This window comes from Lipotes vexillifer, unplaced genomic scaffold (genome assembly GCF_000442215.2).
Source record: "Lipotes vexillifer unplaced genomic scaffold, Lipotes_vexillifer_v1.1 scaffold223, whole genome shotgun sequence".
Taxonomy (NCBI): Eukaryota; Metazoa; Chordata; class Mammalia; order Artiodactyla; family Lipotidae; genus Lipotes; species Lipotes vexillifer.
In genome coordinates this window covers 990,339-1,007,308 of record NW_006788663.1, presented here as the reverse complement: position 1 = coordinate 1,007,308, position 16,970 = coordinate 990,339, and the positions used below count along the sequence as shown (strand labels likewise).

The 16,970-nt window shown below is 57.6% G+C and overlaps 1 protein-coding gene across 1 annotated transcript in view; it reads right to left on the bottom strand.

Annotated features, from left to right (window-relative positions):
• Positions 1-625: 625 nt before the first annotated feature.
• Positions 626-16,970, bottom strand: part of MYO7A (myosin VIIA) — a 100,348-nt gene continuing 84,003 nt past the window's right edge. The window contains exons 34-49 of the mRNA XM_007461713.1: positions 16,632-16,758; positions 15,274-15,443; positions 14,168-14,358; positions 13,350-13,474; positions 12,519-12,676; positions 11,335-11,488; positions 9,766-9,921; positions 9,122-9,227; positions 7,617-7,730; positions 6,435-6,522; positions 6,149-6,255; positions 3,781-3,966; positions 3,286-3,402; positions 2,084-2,167; positions 1,048-1,167; positions 626-738 (exon numbers count right to left, since the gene is read on the bottom strand). Of these exons, the coding sequence (XP_007461775.1) occupies positions 649-738; positions 1,048-1,167; positions 2,084-2,167; positions 3,286-3,402; positions 3,781-3,966; positions 6,149-6,255; positions 6,435-6,522; positions 7,617-7,730; positions 9,122-9,227; positions 9,766-9,921; positions 11,335-11,488; positions 12,519-12,676; positions 13,350-13,474; positions 14,168-14,358; positions 15,274-15,443; positions 16,632-16,758 (2,093 nt within the window). The 3' untranslated portion in view covers positions 626-648. The remainder of the gene's footprint in view (positions 739-1,047; positions 1,168-2,083; positions 2,168-3,285; positions 3,403-3,780; positions 3,967-6,148; positions 6,256-6,434; positions 6,523-7,616; positions 7,731-9,121; positions 9,228-9,765; positions 9,922-11,334; positions 11,489-12,518; positions 12,677-13,349; positions 13,475-14,167; positions 14,359-15,273; positions 15,444-16,631; positions 16,759-16,970) is intronic.

Below are 16,970 nucleotides of genomic sequence, written 5' to 3'. Positions count from 1 at the left end.
TCTATAGGCCACTGCCCCAAAGGGCCCTGCCCTGGCCCCACACCCTGCCCCTCCCCCAGCAAAGACACTACAGGGCCAGAAGATGGAACACATGCTTTATGCCTGAGGTGATGAGGGGAGCCTCGAGCAGGGGCTCAGCACTCACTCACACTGTAATATATAAAAGTGGTCTCTCTCCCTCACCCCAGCTGAGGCTCCTGGACTTTGGACTTAGGGGAATGAAGCCAGTCCCTTAGGCTTCAGAACAATCTTGGTTTGGTTGTTCCCAGCATGAAGAACTAGGTAGTCCTCTTGGTTACCTTTCCTGGTGGTGCACAGAAAGTCAAAAGAGGTCACATAGTAGGGCTAGTCTGAGCTAAGAACAGCATCCAAGGAGCACAGGGTTTTACAACTGGGAAGGCCACAGCAAGCCAGGACTAGAACCAACCGGGTGCTTCAGGGGTGGATGGAGGCGAGTTCTGCATCCCGGCGAGGCCGCTGCACCAGGAGAAGGGTCAGAGGCCACGATGGTACGGTCAGTGGTGGCCAGCCGGCCCAGCCTCCCTGCCCCAGCGGCAAAGGTCTCCCCTGGCTGCAGAGGTAGCTGATGGTCCTGAGCCAGCTGCTGCCTAGAGAGCAGGCACAGAGCCAGCACCACCTCCTCACTGTTCACTTGCCACTCCTGGAGCCCCGCTGTTTGCTCATGGCCGTGAGCATCTGGCTAATATAGGAAGTCAGGAGGTCATCCATCTTGTAGCCCTGGAAACAGCAGCAAGAAGATAAACAGGCACAGACGTAGGACACGGCCGCCCACTCAGACCCAGGACACAGCTCCCAGCAAACTGCAGTGGACAGAAGCCCGGACAAAGGCAGATCCGCCCCACCCCCCCACTCTGGACTTACTTAAGTCTCCCCAGCCACACAGCTGAAGGGTTGGATTCATCCAGCCAGACATCTAGGGCTCTAAGCTGTTGCGACCTCACATTAAGGTGCTAATTCATGGGTCCCTCAACTGAAGCTGCAGGTGAGGCAGGGGAGCCCGCCAGGCCTGGAAGGAAGAGCTCTCACCAGTGACGTCTCACAGAGAAGTTTGCTCCCGCGCACCAGGTTCCCAATGGTTATGTGGAAGTAGGTGTTGCCGCTGCTCCAGTTGGAGATCTTGGTGAAGGGGTGGGTGGTCAAGATGTCCTAGGGGAGCAGGGAGAGTCTGAAGCTGCACGGCCTGGACTGTCTGGCCTCACTCTCCTCAGCTCCAGCCCACAGACATCCCCCACGTGAAGGACCTCAGACTCTCAGACGAGAAAAGGAGCAAAGGGTAGAGTCCAGCTGTGCTATGGAGCTGCTGTGGGAAGCAGATGCCTTCCCCCTCCAGGCCTTGGGTGGGGCCAGCTGGTGGGACAACCGAGGAAGCCCAGGAGGCCGTCAGGTGTATGGGGCCTGGAACTGGAAATCTGAGAGCCTGAAGGAACTGAAACTGTGGTCACAGATGAGATGGTCCAACAGAGTTGGAGGGGGGAGACAAGAAGACACAGACTTGGGGAACACAGTGTGTGGGCTGGGTAGAGAAGGCCAGGGACGTGCCTGAGAGGGAGACCAAGGGGGATATGAGGAAAACCAGGAAAGTGGGCACATGGAGCCAAGGGGAAGATGGTGGTCGTTGCCCCCTTCGCCAACAGCCCCCGTTGTACCCTCCTGTGTCAGTGGTAGGACTTGTCTCCTGGCCCCCTCGGTAGGAACTGCTCAGGCCCACAAACCTGAGCAGCAGTTACCCCAGTAGAGCCCCCTCCCTGACCAGTGTGGACAGAGCATTCTGGGAGGAAGTGCTTGGTAGTGTCCAATGACACTGAAAGGCCAAGCACCAAAGAGTGATTGGATTTAGTAGCGAGGGCTTTGTTAGTAACTCAGCAGTTTTGATGGAGAGATGAGAGGTAAGGAAGTAGACGCAGGAAACACAGTCAACCTCTCAAGATGTGTGGCCAGGTGGGGGGATGAAGCGAGGATGGTGGTGGCTGATAGGGTCTCTCGGGGTTTGAGTCTGGGGGCCTCTGTTAGAAGTGCAAACAGAGAAGCCCACCCCCGCCTCCTCTTCCCTGTCACTGCTCACCTTGGTTCTGGGATCGATGAGGCTGACCCCATACTTGTTGATGGCAATTAGGAGAATCTCAGGAAAGTTTGGCTCTGTGGTTTGCTAGTTTAAAAAAAAAAAAAAAAAAAGCCAGAGAGGTCAGGTGGGGAACCGCTCCCAGGAGCCACCCCCAGCTGGGCTCAAGTCTACCTACCTCTCCTGCTGCCTGCTTGATACCAGGGGTGCACTGGTGCTCGTGGTCCTGCCACGACCTCATGGTTTCTAGCAATACCTCTGCTGGGCCCCCAGAGCTACCCCAAATCCCTTCCTGGGTCCCCAACCAGCCCAGCAGCAGTTTCAGTCCTTCTGTCCTGCTTCTCTAGGAGTCTCTGCTATTGTTCTCTCTCAGCCCTAAAGCCCCTCATCTTTAAAAAGCCTTCTCGAACCCTACACCTGCCTCCAGGTGTACCTACCTACCTCTCTCTCCGTTGCACAGCCAGGCTTCTCAAAGAGGCCCCCTCCTCAGTGTGTAGCAAGGCCATTCCCCCCTCTCCATCCTGACCTATCCCCTCACCCCAGCCACTTCACCATTCTTCTGCCTCTGGTCCTGCCCCTCAGATCCACCCCCACCCTGAAGTCAGAGTGGGCTCTGGCCCCATCAGTCATCCCTGTGCAAAACCCTCCAGGCTGGGCACCACCTGCAGGAGGAACGCTACCGGCCTCTCCTGCTCGCCAACCTGCTGCTTACCGCAGTCTGCTCGCCTCACACGCCCGCCCATCCACACTCACCCACTCGCACTTCCTGCCCAGGCCTGAGCTCTCACACCTCTGGGTCTTTGCTCGTGCCAGGCCGTCTGCCAGGAACCCTCCCCTCAGGGTCTCCCTGGAAAGCTCAACGTTGCCTCCTCCAGGAAGCCGCCTCAGCCTTTGCCGTCTGGTTGGGCCTCCCAGGCTCTGCCACCCCACTGTCACGGTGCAGATCGTCCTGCATTACTCTGGCCTTTGTACACATCTGCCTCCCCTGCCAGGCTGAGATAATGGCCCCTCAGTGTCCCAGGACTAAGCCCAGGGCCCAGTACAGAGCTGAGACACCTAGCTGGGACAGAGCTGAGGGCCATTTCCTCCTTTCCTTGCCAGGCAGGTGGCAGAGACCACTGCAGTTTCCCAGAGTCATGGGGAGGAGTCTGTGTGCTATCCGGTTCCCCCTCGTCCTCTCTGAGAAGCACGCACCCACGGCATACCTTCACCTCGAAGAAGGCTGAGCCGAAGGTGGGCCACTTGAAGATGAGCTTCAGGAAGGCCAGCTTGGCCTCCTCCTTGGACTTCCCTGCGTGCTTGTTGAAATAGGCGACGATGGACTGCAGGGGGAGCGGGAGGTCAGAGTCCTCTCCCCTGTGGCTCCTGCCCCATCTGCACTGTCAGCAGCTGTCATGGGCCCTGGAGGGCCGGGTGTAGGATGGGGGTCCTGGAGGCTATGAAGCCTCCCCACTTATACCAGTTAATGGACTCCTGACAGCCCTTCCCTCCCCAGAGCAAGCAGGCCGAACAGTATCAATTAAAATCCAGTCACCATGGTAACCAGGACAGGGCAAATTACTGCCAAGTGGCCGGCTGAATTTACAGGGGCCACAAGAGCTACCTCCCTGGGCTGCTGTCCAGCACCTGCCCCCTGGACCCTGGGGTACCCAGAGAACCATGCAGGGGGCCCCTATTCCCACTGTCTCCCCCGTGGTCACCCGCTTCCAGTCGTCAGGCGAGATCTGCCGGATGAGGTCCTGGGGCACCAGCTCCCGTAGAAGCTTGGGGATACTGGGGAAGTAGGACTTGTCCTCCTCAAACTTGGCCCTGTAGATGAGTGCCCCCAGCTGCAGCACTTCCTCCCGCGTGCACTTGTGGTAGCCTCGGAGATACTTGGGCAACTCCTGCCAGAGACAGAGCAGGTCACAGGCAGTGGAGGCACCTGGAGGAAGCGGGCTCCTTCCCTTAAGCACCCCCCACCCCCGTGAGGCCAGGTCTACTGCTTTACCCCACATTTGGGCCCACCTGCTTCCCCAGCCTCAGCTGACACTGCTCCCCAAGGCGGGAAGGCACAGTATGGGGAAACAGCATTCTGCCACACAGATTCAGCGCTTTACAGATTTAAAGCAGAGCCAGGTGTGAAGGTCATCTCATTTCCCCCCATAACAGTCCAGTGAGGTGAACAGCCCCATTTCAAAGAGGAAGAAACTCAGAGGGACGAGTTGGGGTGCCTGACTGTTCTATAACCCTAACCCCCCGGGCCTGTCCTTCCTTGGGAAAAGCCTCTCAGGCTGGCCTCCTCCTGTTGTGTTCCCTTGAGACCCACTGATTTCATCAGCAGCACCAGCCCCATCCCCACCTTGATCTTCCAGACCCAGAACCAGAGGAGCTGAGGAGGAGGAGCTGACTGAAAGCAAAGATGAAGCCTCTAAAGAAGGGCCAGCACTGCCCACAGGCTCCTGGAACCTTAACAGCTGTCTTAGCAACTGTCTGAAGAATAGGGAAACCAAGGATGGCCTGAGGGATACACTGCAGATCAGAAACTATCCACCCACCCCTTTCATCTACTCACCCATCCATCTATCCACCCACCCACATCATCTCCCCATCTACCCACCCGCCTGCCCCCACCCATACGGGTGTACCTACCCCCATCAAATTCCCATTAATTCCCCCATTTGTCCATCCATCCATGTACCAATATCCACTCATACATTCATTCACCATTCATCCTTCCACCCAACCATTTAGTGAGTCACCAATTCACCTATGAACACATCCATCAAGCCAACAAATATTAAGCATCTACTATGGGTCAGGCCCTTTAAGCAACAACACCTACCCTCCCTACTCTCATGGAACTTGTAGTCAATAACAGACATTAATCATCAAACCAATGTGTAATTACAGTCTTTGAAGGAATTGTTCTCAGTACCGTGAGAGAATATAGCAAGGTGACCCAATCTAGTCTGGGGGGCAGGGAAGACTTCCCTTAAGATGATTGAATTGACATCTAAAAACTCAGTAGCTGAGAGAAAGAAGCAAGAGGGGAGCATTCCAGGAGAGAGAGATTACGAAGGCACGTCTGAGAATCTGAGAAAATGCAGCTGGCGTGAGCTGAGCAAAGGAGTGTTGGTACAAGGCAGTGGGAAGCCACTGAGAGGATCATGGTGAGCACCCTGTGGAGAATGGAGTGAAGGGGTCAAAGGCAGATGTAGGAGACCGGAGAGAAGGTGATGGGCTTCTTCCAGACGAGAGAAGACGGTGGACCGACCCAAGTTGGTGGAGGCGGTGATGGAGAGACGTGAATGCGTTTTAGAGATAAGAGAGATTCAGGAGGTAAAGTCATCAGGTGAGTGAGTTGGGACATGGGAGAGGTCCACGCTGACTCAGGTTTCTGCCTTGGGGGAGCTGGTAGTTAACGGTGCCACTTGCTAAATGGGCAACATGGGGCAAAGGGGAAAGGGGAGAGGAAGATCCTGGGTTTGAAGGAAGGCGGCCCTTCTGGCTCCCAGGCCACGGTCCTCTCTACCAGGGCAGCTGCCTTCCCCACCTCTGGCGCCCCTCCCAGCATCCTGGTCTGTCTGTCCCACAGAACGGTAAACGGCCACCTCAGAAGAGACCACTGAGTCTGCAGTCATGAAGACCTGGAATCAAACCCCAGTTCCCATCAGCCCCGTGATCCTAATTACATCACTTGATCTCTCTGAGTGTTTCTCTGTAAAATGGGAACAACATGCCTCCTTCTTGGGGGTTGTTGGGGGGACAGATTGAGTACAAACTGCCAGACACACAATAGAGGCTCAGCCTGCGAGCCACGCTGCTGGCTTCCCGCAGGCCCATGCCCTTGCTGGCAAACGTTTACAGACCCAGGTGTGCCAGCAGGGTCGCAGATTCAGAGCATAGCCCGTCACCAAGGGAAGGGCCTGGGAGCTCAGCCCTAGGGCTGGAGGGCTGGGAAGGAGGAGGACCTGAGCTTGGGCCGCCTCCGGAGACCCCAGCGGGACTGGCTTCCAGTCCACGCCGTTGCCCCGCCCCTGGCGAGGACAGCAGGCAACCACAGCAGAGAGGCCCTGGGCAGCTCACCTGGTAATAGTGAAAGATGGAATCGGCCATGGGGTCCTTCCCTGGCACCGTGGTGGTCCACAGCTTCTTCATGAAGAACACTTGGTAGGTGAGCGAGGGCACGATTCCTGTGGCAGAGGGCAGTCGGTCACCCAGGAGATCCCAGCACAGAAGGGCGTCCGGCCCAGCACAAGCCCCGGAGGAAGGCCCGACTCGGGCCCCACCCAGGTGGGCCTCAGGCATGGCCCTGAGCCAGGACCTGCTGGCCCCAGGCCTCGGATGGTCCCAGGACTCAGCCTCGCGTTACCATCCTTGATGGGCCGTGCTTTCTTTATCCAGTCCGTCAGGTGCCGGACGAAGTCGAAGAAGAAGTCATTCTCAGGGACGCTGATGACCTATAGGGACAGGGCCCTTCTAGTCTCTCCTCATTTTAATTGGAGCAATACTGAGTTTTCTGACTTTCCCACCCAAGGCCTCCCCGGCAGCCCCTTCTCCAGAAGAACTCCTGCTCGCAGCCAGAGGGGGTGTCCATGTATCAGCCCCGTCTTGCCCCGACTCTGCCTGTTGAGTGTCTCTGTCCAGTGACAGTGACTCCCTTCAGTCATTCAGCAAAGAGTCACTGATTGCTGCTCTAGGACCCTGGATAAAAGGCCGAGAAAGGGGCCCAGTCCCTGCTTTGGACATTCTCTGGTATCCGGGTCCTGCTCCTCCCACAGGCTCTAAGCCCCCCTGGGTCCAGGACCTCACTGAGATCACCTCTGGGTCACAGTGTCTGGCACAGGGACAGACATGAAGTGAGGAGACAGACATGGATGCACAGGGAACTGTGGGTGAGCGACAGGAGAGAGCACCTGACCCGCCTGCAAGGGTCAGGGAAGCCCCCCCCCGCCGTGGGAAGGGGCTTTCAAGCTGGGCCTTTGACTCCCGTGGACATAAATGGGGCGGCGGGCAATGTGGGGTGAAGGCAGCGGCCTGTGCTTCAGAGTCAGACCTACCTGCATCTGAGTCCCTGGCTGTGTGACCTGAGATAAGTCACTTAACACTTCTGAGTCCACGTTTTGTGGTCTATTAGGTGGGGATGGTCATCCTCCCTTCAAGGGCTTTTTCAGAGGTGAACTGACCTCAGCCTGGCAGCTGAGGGACCAGTCAAATCAACTCTGGAAAGTACATGTGTATTGGGGCAGGGCGAGGAGCCTAGTGTGTCCAGAGCACAGAGTGCTCCCAAGAGGTTTGTGGCCAGGCCGTGCAATGCCTCAGAGGAGAGAGATGTAGGCATAGCTGCTGCATGTAAGGGGACCATTGCAGGGATGTAAGAAAGAGACGGGCACAATCAGATGCCGTGTGCAAGAGTGCCTCTTCCTCTCCCCGTCCCTCCTTCTGTCTCTGTCCCCACCCCCGCTGCCCCATGAGCTCCCAGGGTGCCAGCAAATTTCCCATGAGACAGACCAAGAGCAGGCAGATAAGCAATCAATGGCCCCCCCCAACCCACCTTATCTGCAATTTTGACAAAGAGGCTGAATCCCTCGGAGGACTTGAGGAGCAGCCGGGCAGCGATGTTCTGGCAGAAGTCCTTGGCCTTGGTGCTGGACTCCACCTCGAAGGCCTGGGGGAAGGGGTGGCAGGGGAGCACTTGCTTGGCTCTGGCAGGGCCTCTCCCAGGGCCTCTCGCATCCCTGTGGCTGTGCTCCCAGCTAGACGGAGCCCCCTCCCATGCAAGACACCCTCCTTCTGAGGGGGCTTCCCCAGAGCTGGGCACCATGCTTAAGAAAAGAAGTATAAAACCTACTATGTATAAAATAAATAAACCTCAAGGATATACTACTGCACAACACAGGGAATATAGCCAATATTTTATAATTATAAATGGAACACCACCTTTACAATTTGTGAATCACTGTGTTGTACAGCCGACACTCATATAATATTGTACATCAACTAAACTTCAATTAAAAATAAATAAATAGTTTTTTTTAAAAGAAGGAAAAGCAACTCCTGTCTGGGTCTTCCCAGATCGCGCCCTTCCCAGCCCTTCAAGCAGGACCAAGCCTTGGCCTCCAGGGTCCTGGGCCCAGCTGTACAAGCATGAGTGACGGCAGAGGCCAAGGGAGCACAGAAGGGACAGGGTGATTGGAAGGAGAGAAACTGGAGGAAGGAGAAAGCAGACTCCAGAAAGGGTGAGGAGTCAAGAGCAGGGAAGCAGCCCAGACTGGGCTTGAGAGGGATGGGAGAGTCTGGGGAAGCCCAGATGAGGGAGGAGTGCGATTTGGGGGGTGGGGGGTGCTCCATGTAACCCTCCATAGGGGACAGCAAAAGATTTTGGGAAGTTTTTCTGTCCTCGTGACTAGAATCCCATAGTGGTATTTCTGAGTCTCTTGTCTCTAGACAAGTTTTTAAACTGCTTTTCACACTGAAAGTTTCACTGTTGGTCTTGTTTATCTGAATGAGATGCTGTGCTGGGATGGAGCAGGGGGTGTAGATCAGGAGCCAGCCTGACCAAATGGGCATGACAAGAAGACAAATAGGACTTTTGCCCAGGGGACCACGGTGGAGGGGACTCACACTCAGGTCAGGTGAGAAGGAAGGAAGGGTTAGTCTGCAGGAGAGTGGGCTCGGGGCAATGGGGGAGGTCTTGGGCTGCAGAGCAGGCAGGCCTGTGCCCAGGAACAGAGCTGGCATCAGGGAGATGACATCAACACAGAGCTCAGCTCAGAGGGAGAAAGCACGTTTCTCCAAAGCAGAGGCTCCTCAGAGAGAGGGAGGGGTGACCTTCTCAAGGAAGCTGATCAGGGAAGTGAGAGGCTGAACCAGGAACCCAAGGGCTCCTGACCCGAGGAGTCTGGGGCCTCTTGACTGAGCCCTGACTCCACTGAGGGGCAGGAGGAGGGGGGGGCAAAGGTGGGGGTGGTGGGGAAGAGACATCAGGGCTGCCCCGTGTCCCCGAGGGAGCCTGGTTCTTCAGGGGCACCCACAGACCAAGAAGCCAGAGTCCCTCACCTCGTCTGTGTCATCGGGAAAGTAGACCTTGTGGAAAATCTGGGTGGTTTTGTGCTGGATGGCCTCCACCTCCACCAGGTGCGGGGGGTACTTCCGGGACCCGTTTCTGAAAACCAGGGGAGGGGGCCAAGTCAGGAGGCAGCAGATTCCTGGGGCCATGGGGAGCAGAGAGCAGAGGGCACTTTGGAGACAGGCAAACCCAGTCCTAATCCCCAGCCACCACTTCCTACCAGGTGACAAACTCTCAAGCCTCTAGTTCCTCATCTGTAAAATGAGATGATAATGGTACCCACCAGATAGGGATGTGGAGGGGACCGAATGAAGCAAAGGGTACAAGTGGGCTTTGCAGAGTATGGAGTGTGGCCCAGGTGTCTGCCTCCCCAGCAGACTTGAAGGTATGAGAAAATAACTTTCTGAGCAACCAGACTCTTAAACTGTCCAGAATGGGTACTGGGCACTGCCACCTTTGTCTACCTGGCAGCTGCGGGACCCCGAAGATGGGTCCCAACCCCAAAGACGGGTCAGGACCTCAGCATCCCCAAGGGACTCGTCTCGCAAGCCAGGGTGGCCAGAAGCCCATCCCAGTGCCTGCCGCCACGCACTATGCCCACTGCCCCCTCTGACCCTTGCAGCCCCTGCTGTACCTCAGGGCTTTCTGGAGCCGCTGCACGCAGTCGATGGCGAGTGGGCAGTGCTTGCGGGACTGCAGGAAGCGCTGCACGTGCGGCAGGAGGATGTTGCTGGGCGGGAAGAGCCCTGTGCACAGCCAGAGCAGCTCCCAGCCCCGCTCCTCACTATACCTGCAGGAAGAGGTGTGGTGTCCAGCAGGGCCACCGCGGGCCAATACGCCTCAGCTCCTCACACGGCAGCACATGCCTGCCCTCACCCCCACCCCTGTCTGAGGACCAACACAGACCCACCCCGCTGACAGCCTGATCCCATTAGTGCTACTCAAAGTCTGGTCTGCCAACCCCACCCCAGGCCGCACACTTACTAGTCAGGTGGAGGTAAGGTGCTTGTGTCAGAATAAAAATCAGCTGTGTCACCAAGCACTCTGGCTAAGATTTTTTTTTTTCTTAGAAAGACTTTCCTATGACGGAAGCAGTGTGTGATTTATATTATGGCAGCAGCTCTTTAACTCGTCTGTTATTTGAGTAGCACTACATTAGACCAGCCCCAGGACTCTCTCAGGCACTACTCTGAGCTCCTTTGGTCTGGCAGGAGGGAAGCCTGGAGGGCTTCTAGGAGGAGGTGGAATTTGATCTGGGCTTTGAAGACTGAGGCAAATTCTGATATGCAAAGGAGAAGAAAGGTTTTCCTGGCTGTGGGCACAGAATGTGCGAGAAGATCTGATGCATGGTCCAATGGTAGACTTGTATAAGAGATGTAGAGAGTGACAAAGCTGTGGAGGGAGTTGGAAGTCTGGGAATAAAGGGAGAGGGTGGCACTTCTCTCAGGCTCTGAGATGAGCATGTGCCTGACTTCCCCCTCCTGCCATGGTCTGGGCCATCAGGGAGGCGGTGACATCCTCTGGGGTCCAACCCCCCCAGCCCATGAGAGTTTTTTTTTTTTTTTTTTTTTTTTTTTTTTGAGGTATGCGGGCCTCTCACTGTTGTGGCCTCTCCCGTTGCGGAGCACAGGCTCCGGACGCGCAGGCTCAGCGGCCATGGCTCACTCCGCGGCATGTGGGATCCTCCCGGACCGGGGCACGAACCCGCGTCCCCCGCATCGGCAGGCGGACTCCCAACCACTGCGCCACCAGGGAAGCCCCCATGAGAGTTTTTAGCCAGAGCTTCTGACTGACAGCCAGCTCAGCCTGAGCCAGGGATGGGACAAGTGCTCATGAGATGCACCTGTAGGCAGACAGTGGCACCTGGGCTAGGGAGGGGTATCCAGAGGAGGCTCAGGCAGAGAGCAGCGGGAAATTAGGAGGAGCTGGGGCTGTTCAACCTGCAGGGAGGACAGACTCTGAGGGCGCAGCCACCACCTCTTGGTTCTCGACCCTCTTCCTTGGGCCTTGAGGGAGAGCTAGGACATGAGGGGGCCTGAGGACAGCTTCCTGCTCTGAGTGAAGATGGACTGTTCCCAGGCAGAGCCAGCTGCTGCCTCGGCAGGGAGTGAGCTCACAGCGGGAGGAGGACCTTGACGATTACCTTCAGCTGTTAGCACTAGGTGGGGGGCCTGCCCCTCACCCTCCCACCATCCCGGCTTACCTGATGTGGTTGTCAGTCAGCTGCTTCAGGATCTGCACGTACACCTCGTCCTTGAGGGGCTCAGCCTTCAGGGCACCCTCGAAGATCTGGTCTGTGAGCTCATTGACGGAGCGCATCCTCTTGGACGGGTAGTCACCCATGTACTTGAGCACGGGTGGGGAGCTGTCAAGGAAGGCTGTGGCCAATCGGGGAACGATGGCCCGGGAGGCAGGCGGCCACACTCTCCAACAGGGTCTGCCACCCCTGATCATGTGGCCCTGGGCCTCAGGCTACTCACCCAGGAAATGGGCATAATCTGCCCACACTGCTCTCCATGCCCACTGCCCACCCTCTCTCCTCAACTCTTCTGGCCACCTCCTCACTGGCCATCGTGCTCCAGGCCCCAACCCCACTACCAGAGTCCTCACAGCAACCAGAATAAACTTTCCAAATCACAAATCTAACCATGCCACCCCCTGCCCCAGTGGCTCCCCATGACTGCACCTCAGGACACAGTCCAAGCATCTTAACAGGCCTTGGGAAACTTTCATCCATCAGCCCACATCTTGGGATTCCCTTCTTGAACTCTAGCCTCTAGCTGTGCTGAGTTAATTTCTGCCCTTGAAACAGCCCTGCTCTGTTTTGCCTCAGGGCCTTTATACACGCAGCTCCCTCTGTCAAGGACATTCCCCACCCATCTCCCCTTTGACTAGCCAAGGCCTACCCAGTCTCCAGCCTAGATATCACTTCCTCCAGGAAGTCCTCCCTGCCCTCCTCCAAGGCCAAGTCAGGTCAGTGTGCTGTCGGGTCCCATCAGAGCACTGACCCCGATCAGCACATCTCCACTCCACTATGAGCACCATGAGGCTAGGGACTGGGTCTGCTCACTGCCGTGTCTCCACGCCTGGCCCAGCACATGGCACGATATATATCTGTCAGCCAAGTGACAGGGCGCGAGGAGACAACGGGTGAGGCAGCCCCCTGCACGCTGTAAGGTGCCGGGCACACAGAGGGAGCCGCTCCATCAGCATCCCCCCACGTCTGCCCAGGCCCCAGCTGGGCCCCTCAGAAGGAAGTAAGTGTCTAGACGAAAACCCTGGAGGCCAGGCCCAGCCCAGCCCTCCCCTGCCCGAGGCGCCCCCTCCCCGTGGCCTCTGCCTGACCCTCCGTGTCCCCCCACCCCCACGCCCTGAGGGTGCGGATATCGATGAAGGCCATGCAGGCCTCCTGCGAGAGCTCCTCGCTGCCCAGGACTTTCTTCAGCAGCGCCTGCTTGAGCGGCTCCCGCGTGTGGCTCCACAGCCGGTCCTTGCCGCGGGTCTTGGACACCATCACGCGGCTCAGCGTGTGCTTGGGTGGGGGCCTGCACAGCACGGGACAGTCCGCACTGACGGCCAGGTTGTGAGACTCCAGCCCCATCCCGCCCCGTGTAGGAAGCGGAGCGTGTGACCTGGGATGAGTCACCAGCCCTGCCGGGGGCCTTACTTTCTCAGCCGACAGACTAACAAGGCTGGCTGTGCCCCGGCAGCCCTGCCCACCTCCCCGGCCTGCTCGCGCCTGCTTCTCTCTGCTGGCTCTGCTCCCGCTGTGGCGCTCCTCCACCCTGCTCACCCCGCACCACCCCCCCAACCCCGCCCCAGCTTAGCTCAGACACCACTTCCTCCAGGAAGCCTCCATCTCCACCCCAACCCAGCATCTCCATCACAACACTGGGCGCACAGAATAACAGCCGCCTGGTCTCATGCCTGTCTCCCCACCAGGACTGTGAATCGGTGAGGCAGGTACAGCCTTGAGTCAGGAGTGCCCAGGACTCCACCTAGGGTGGGCGCAGTCACAGTATCTTAAATGAAGGAAGGATAAGATGACACAATATGAGAAGCGTCACCTCGACGGACTGAAGCTGCCCTCTGGTTCCCTCTGACCTGGGCCCTGCTCACAGACGGGGACACCACAAAGCAACCCCACCACGCAGACCAGAGGGTAGCCGAAGCCTGCAGCGCCCTGTCCTGGGGCCCTCTCTCCCCTTCCCCCGTCACCTGAAGCAGTCGTAGGAAAATTCCTCCAGCGTGTAGGGCTTGGCGCGCACCTCAGGCTCTGCTGTTCGCAGCTGCAAGAGCCGGATAACGTCCTGCCTCTGGTCGGGGGTCATGGTGACCAGGGCCTAGAGACCGAGAGACAGGGAGCTGAGGTCAGGCACCCCTGGATCTCTACCCCGGGCCCCTGGATCAACATGGTAAAGCCCAGAGCCCTCTGAAGTCGGTCTGGGGGTGGACCCTGTGCCCCATTCTGACCCTGGGAACACCTTTCCTCCTGGGGGATCTCTGACATTGCCACTCCCTCCATCATGCTGGCCTTAGGACCCTTCCCTTGGTGCCCTGTGTCTGAACTAAGTTGGGTCAGTCAGAAAGCCTGGACAAGGCAACAGATGCAGTGTGAGAACTGCCCCGTCAACAGAGCCTGGCTCAGGAGCTGCCTGGAAAGCTGGGCTCCGAGTCCTCAGTGCTGGCTCAAGGGGCTCCAGAGGAAGCAGGGCCTCACTTCCCATCTCTGCCCTCACTGCCTTTCTGGACAGTGCAAGCCCCTACCCCCGCCCCCATCCCCTAGGCCACTCTTCCCTGACCCCCTACCCCTGGGCAGTTCCTCATCTGATGCAATTTCTAGGTCCCTCTCCACCTGGCATACTTTTGACAGTTGCCCCAACTTTCAGTTTATGGTCCCATAAGACCCCCAGATCATCTTCACAGAAGCTGCAAAGCATGAATCTACTGTAATCCCTCACTCCATTTTATGTGGGAAGAAGACAGGGAGGGGCCAGGGGAGCCTCCCATGCATCTGCCACCCCTGGGCCACATACCACAATCTCCCGCGGTGGCATGGTGACAGTGGGCATGACATACACGCAGTCGGTGGGGAAGTCCCCACGCTGCTTGGTCCTCTCATTGATGCCATTGGCCCAGCCTGAGTTCATGACCTGCTCTCCTGTGTCATGGTCCAGGATGATGAGGTCTCCCTTGGCAAAGCTGAGGAAGCCTGACTCCTCGCCCGCTGGAAGGCATGGGTGAGCAGGGCCACATGGGGGCAGAGAGAGAGGCTGGGTTGGAACACCTCTCTTTGGGTTCATGACCTGCAAGCCTCTCCTCCCACCACTGGAACTGAGGCCCTGTCGCATATCTGCTCAGCAGCCGCTCTGCCTCTACCTTGCACAAGCCCCGACAGCCATCGGAGGGGGCCACTTCCCTGCTCAGAAGCCTTCCATGGCTCCCCACTGCCCTAAAAGGAATCCCACACTCCTCGACACGCTCACAGGCCTGTTGCTGACAGATGGCCTTCCAGACGCTTTCTGCCTCACTTTTTGCCCCTCCCGCCTCACCTCACCCATTCCAGCCAAAACAAACTACCCTCAGTTCCCAGACACACCTGCTCTCTCCAGCCTCTGCTCGGTTCTCCTCTCCGCCCCAAACGTTCTGCTCACACATACGTCCTCCCTGAGCCCCAGGCTCCCACAGCCTCTGGGCTTCCCGGGTCACTGCACTATCACAGGGATGGTCACTGTCTGCTCCCACCCCCTCTCCACTGAGGGCAGGGCTGGGTTCATTTCGTCTCTTTCTCACGCTCTGCTCGGGACCTCAAAGGCCCGGGGATGCACGGTCCATAGTTGTTATTACCACTGTCATCATTTGAAGATGGTGGGTATTGGGGGAACACTGAGGAGGAACCCCTGATCTCATCTGGAGAAGTTGGCAAGTAATAGATATTTAAGACCAGAGGGAGGAAGGTTCCCCACAGAGCACAGATCGAAGGCACAGGGTTGAGCTATTTGGTCCAGCTGGAACCGCAGGTGTGTGGGGAAGAATGGGTAACAGGCTCTAGCGATCCTGAACGCCAGGCCAAGGCCAGGGCACGTAATCTGCCTGACACCCTGACCCCGAGGACTGGCATCTTGTGCCAGGAGCCACTCACCAGGGCTGGGGTTGTCCTGCAGGGCCACCACATACTTGGACCTCTTTCGGAGCCCCTCCAGGAAGGTGACCACCAGGTCACGGATGTCCTCAGCATTGCTGGAGGTGAAGGTGTACTCATCTCCCTTGATGGTGGCCAGCGTAAAGCTGGGGGCTACCAGTTTTGCTCCCCTGCAGGACCAACACGGAGAACAGGGCCCTGTCGGGGTCACTCCTGCCCAGCCCGAGTGAGATGCAGCACAGCCCAGGTCAGAGCAGCCCAGCGAGAGTGAGACACGGCACTCCCTGAAGGAGACCAAGGCCAGCCCAGTCAGATGTGGCCCAGCCAGAAAGAGGCCGGCCCAGCCAGGGTGAGATGGGGCCCAGGCAGCCACAGCTCAGCCTGAGTCAGCCACGGCCAGGTCAAAGTCACACATGGTCCTGGGAGGCCTGCAGGGGGAGCTCACTTCCCCTTTGTTGTCTAATTCCCACTCACCCTTTAAGGCTCAGCCTAGAAACCACTGCCTCCAGGAAGCCCTCCCTGCCTTCCCATAGCCCTCAGCACACTGGCCCCTACTTTACAATGGCTTATTCGATGCCCATCTCCCCTCTCAAGTGAAGGTGCAAGAGGACAAGAACTATCTTGTCACCACTGCATCCCATGTGCCTGGTCAGAGCTGGACATGACCCAACCCCTGCCCACATTGGACACAGCCCAGAGACGCTCCTACAAGCCCCAGATGCGGGGACGAGGCACTGCTGGGAATGCCAGTCCATTCCAGGACCCACTCCCAACGTTGCTTCCATGTGCACTGCACTTCTCAGTTTACAAAGAGCTCTCCCATCGATCATTGCATGTATTCCTCACCACTGTATTGACGGAAAGTTAAGACCTCCATTTTAGAGATGAGGGCATGGAGGTGAGTCCCACACAGAGCCCTGAATCGCAGGCCAGCTTTTTGTACACGCTCGACTGTCCCTGACTGTCCTAACCACCCGTGCCCATCTCGGAACAACCACGAATGTGCTGTAAATACCCGCCCCCCAACACCCTATAGGGAGGAAGGTGCCTGAGGGGTCTGCAGGGTGCATGCAGCACATACTGCTCGGTCACATGTGACCAGACAGGCCACTGCGTGTCTCTGCACCTTGGTGATGTCCTCTGTTAGGTTTCCTTCAAAGGTCCCCATGACCCGCAGAAAAGCCCCGGGAGCTCTCTCCTTCCCCGTGTGTCTGCCTGTGTCTCCATCTGCCCCTCCTCACTTCAGAAAGTGCTGAATCAGGACCCTGGGTTTGAGTCCCATCCCTGCCACTGGTCTTCAGGCAGCTTTGGACAGGTCCCCGCCCTGCACTAACGCGGGGAGTGGGGGCTGGACTAACCTACTGCTGGACACGGCCATGATCTCGGGGAAGGACAGCTCCAGAAGCACCTGCTCCTGCTCATCCACGAAGTAGACGCCCGTCCAGTTGACGGCCACAATGACGTCGTTCTTGGGGAGGCTGGGGCCTGGGGCAGAGACAGAGGCACTGAGAGGGCACCTGCCCACTGCCGGACCCAGCCCTTCTCGATCCTCATAACCACCAGGGAGGTGGCCAGGGGCGGGTATGTTGATGTCCATTTTACAGATGGGGAAACTGAGGCTCGGAGAACACAACCTCCCCTACAAGCTGAAACCCCAGGTGCGGTGGGAAGAGAGTGTTGGATTAAGGAACTGGGTT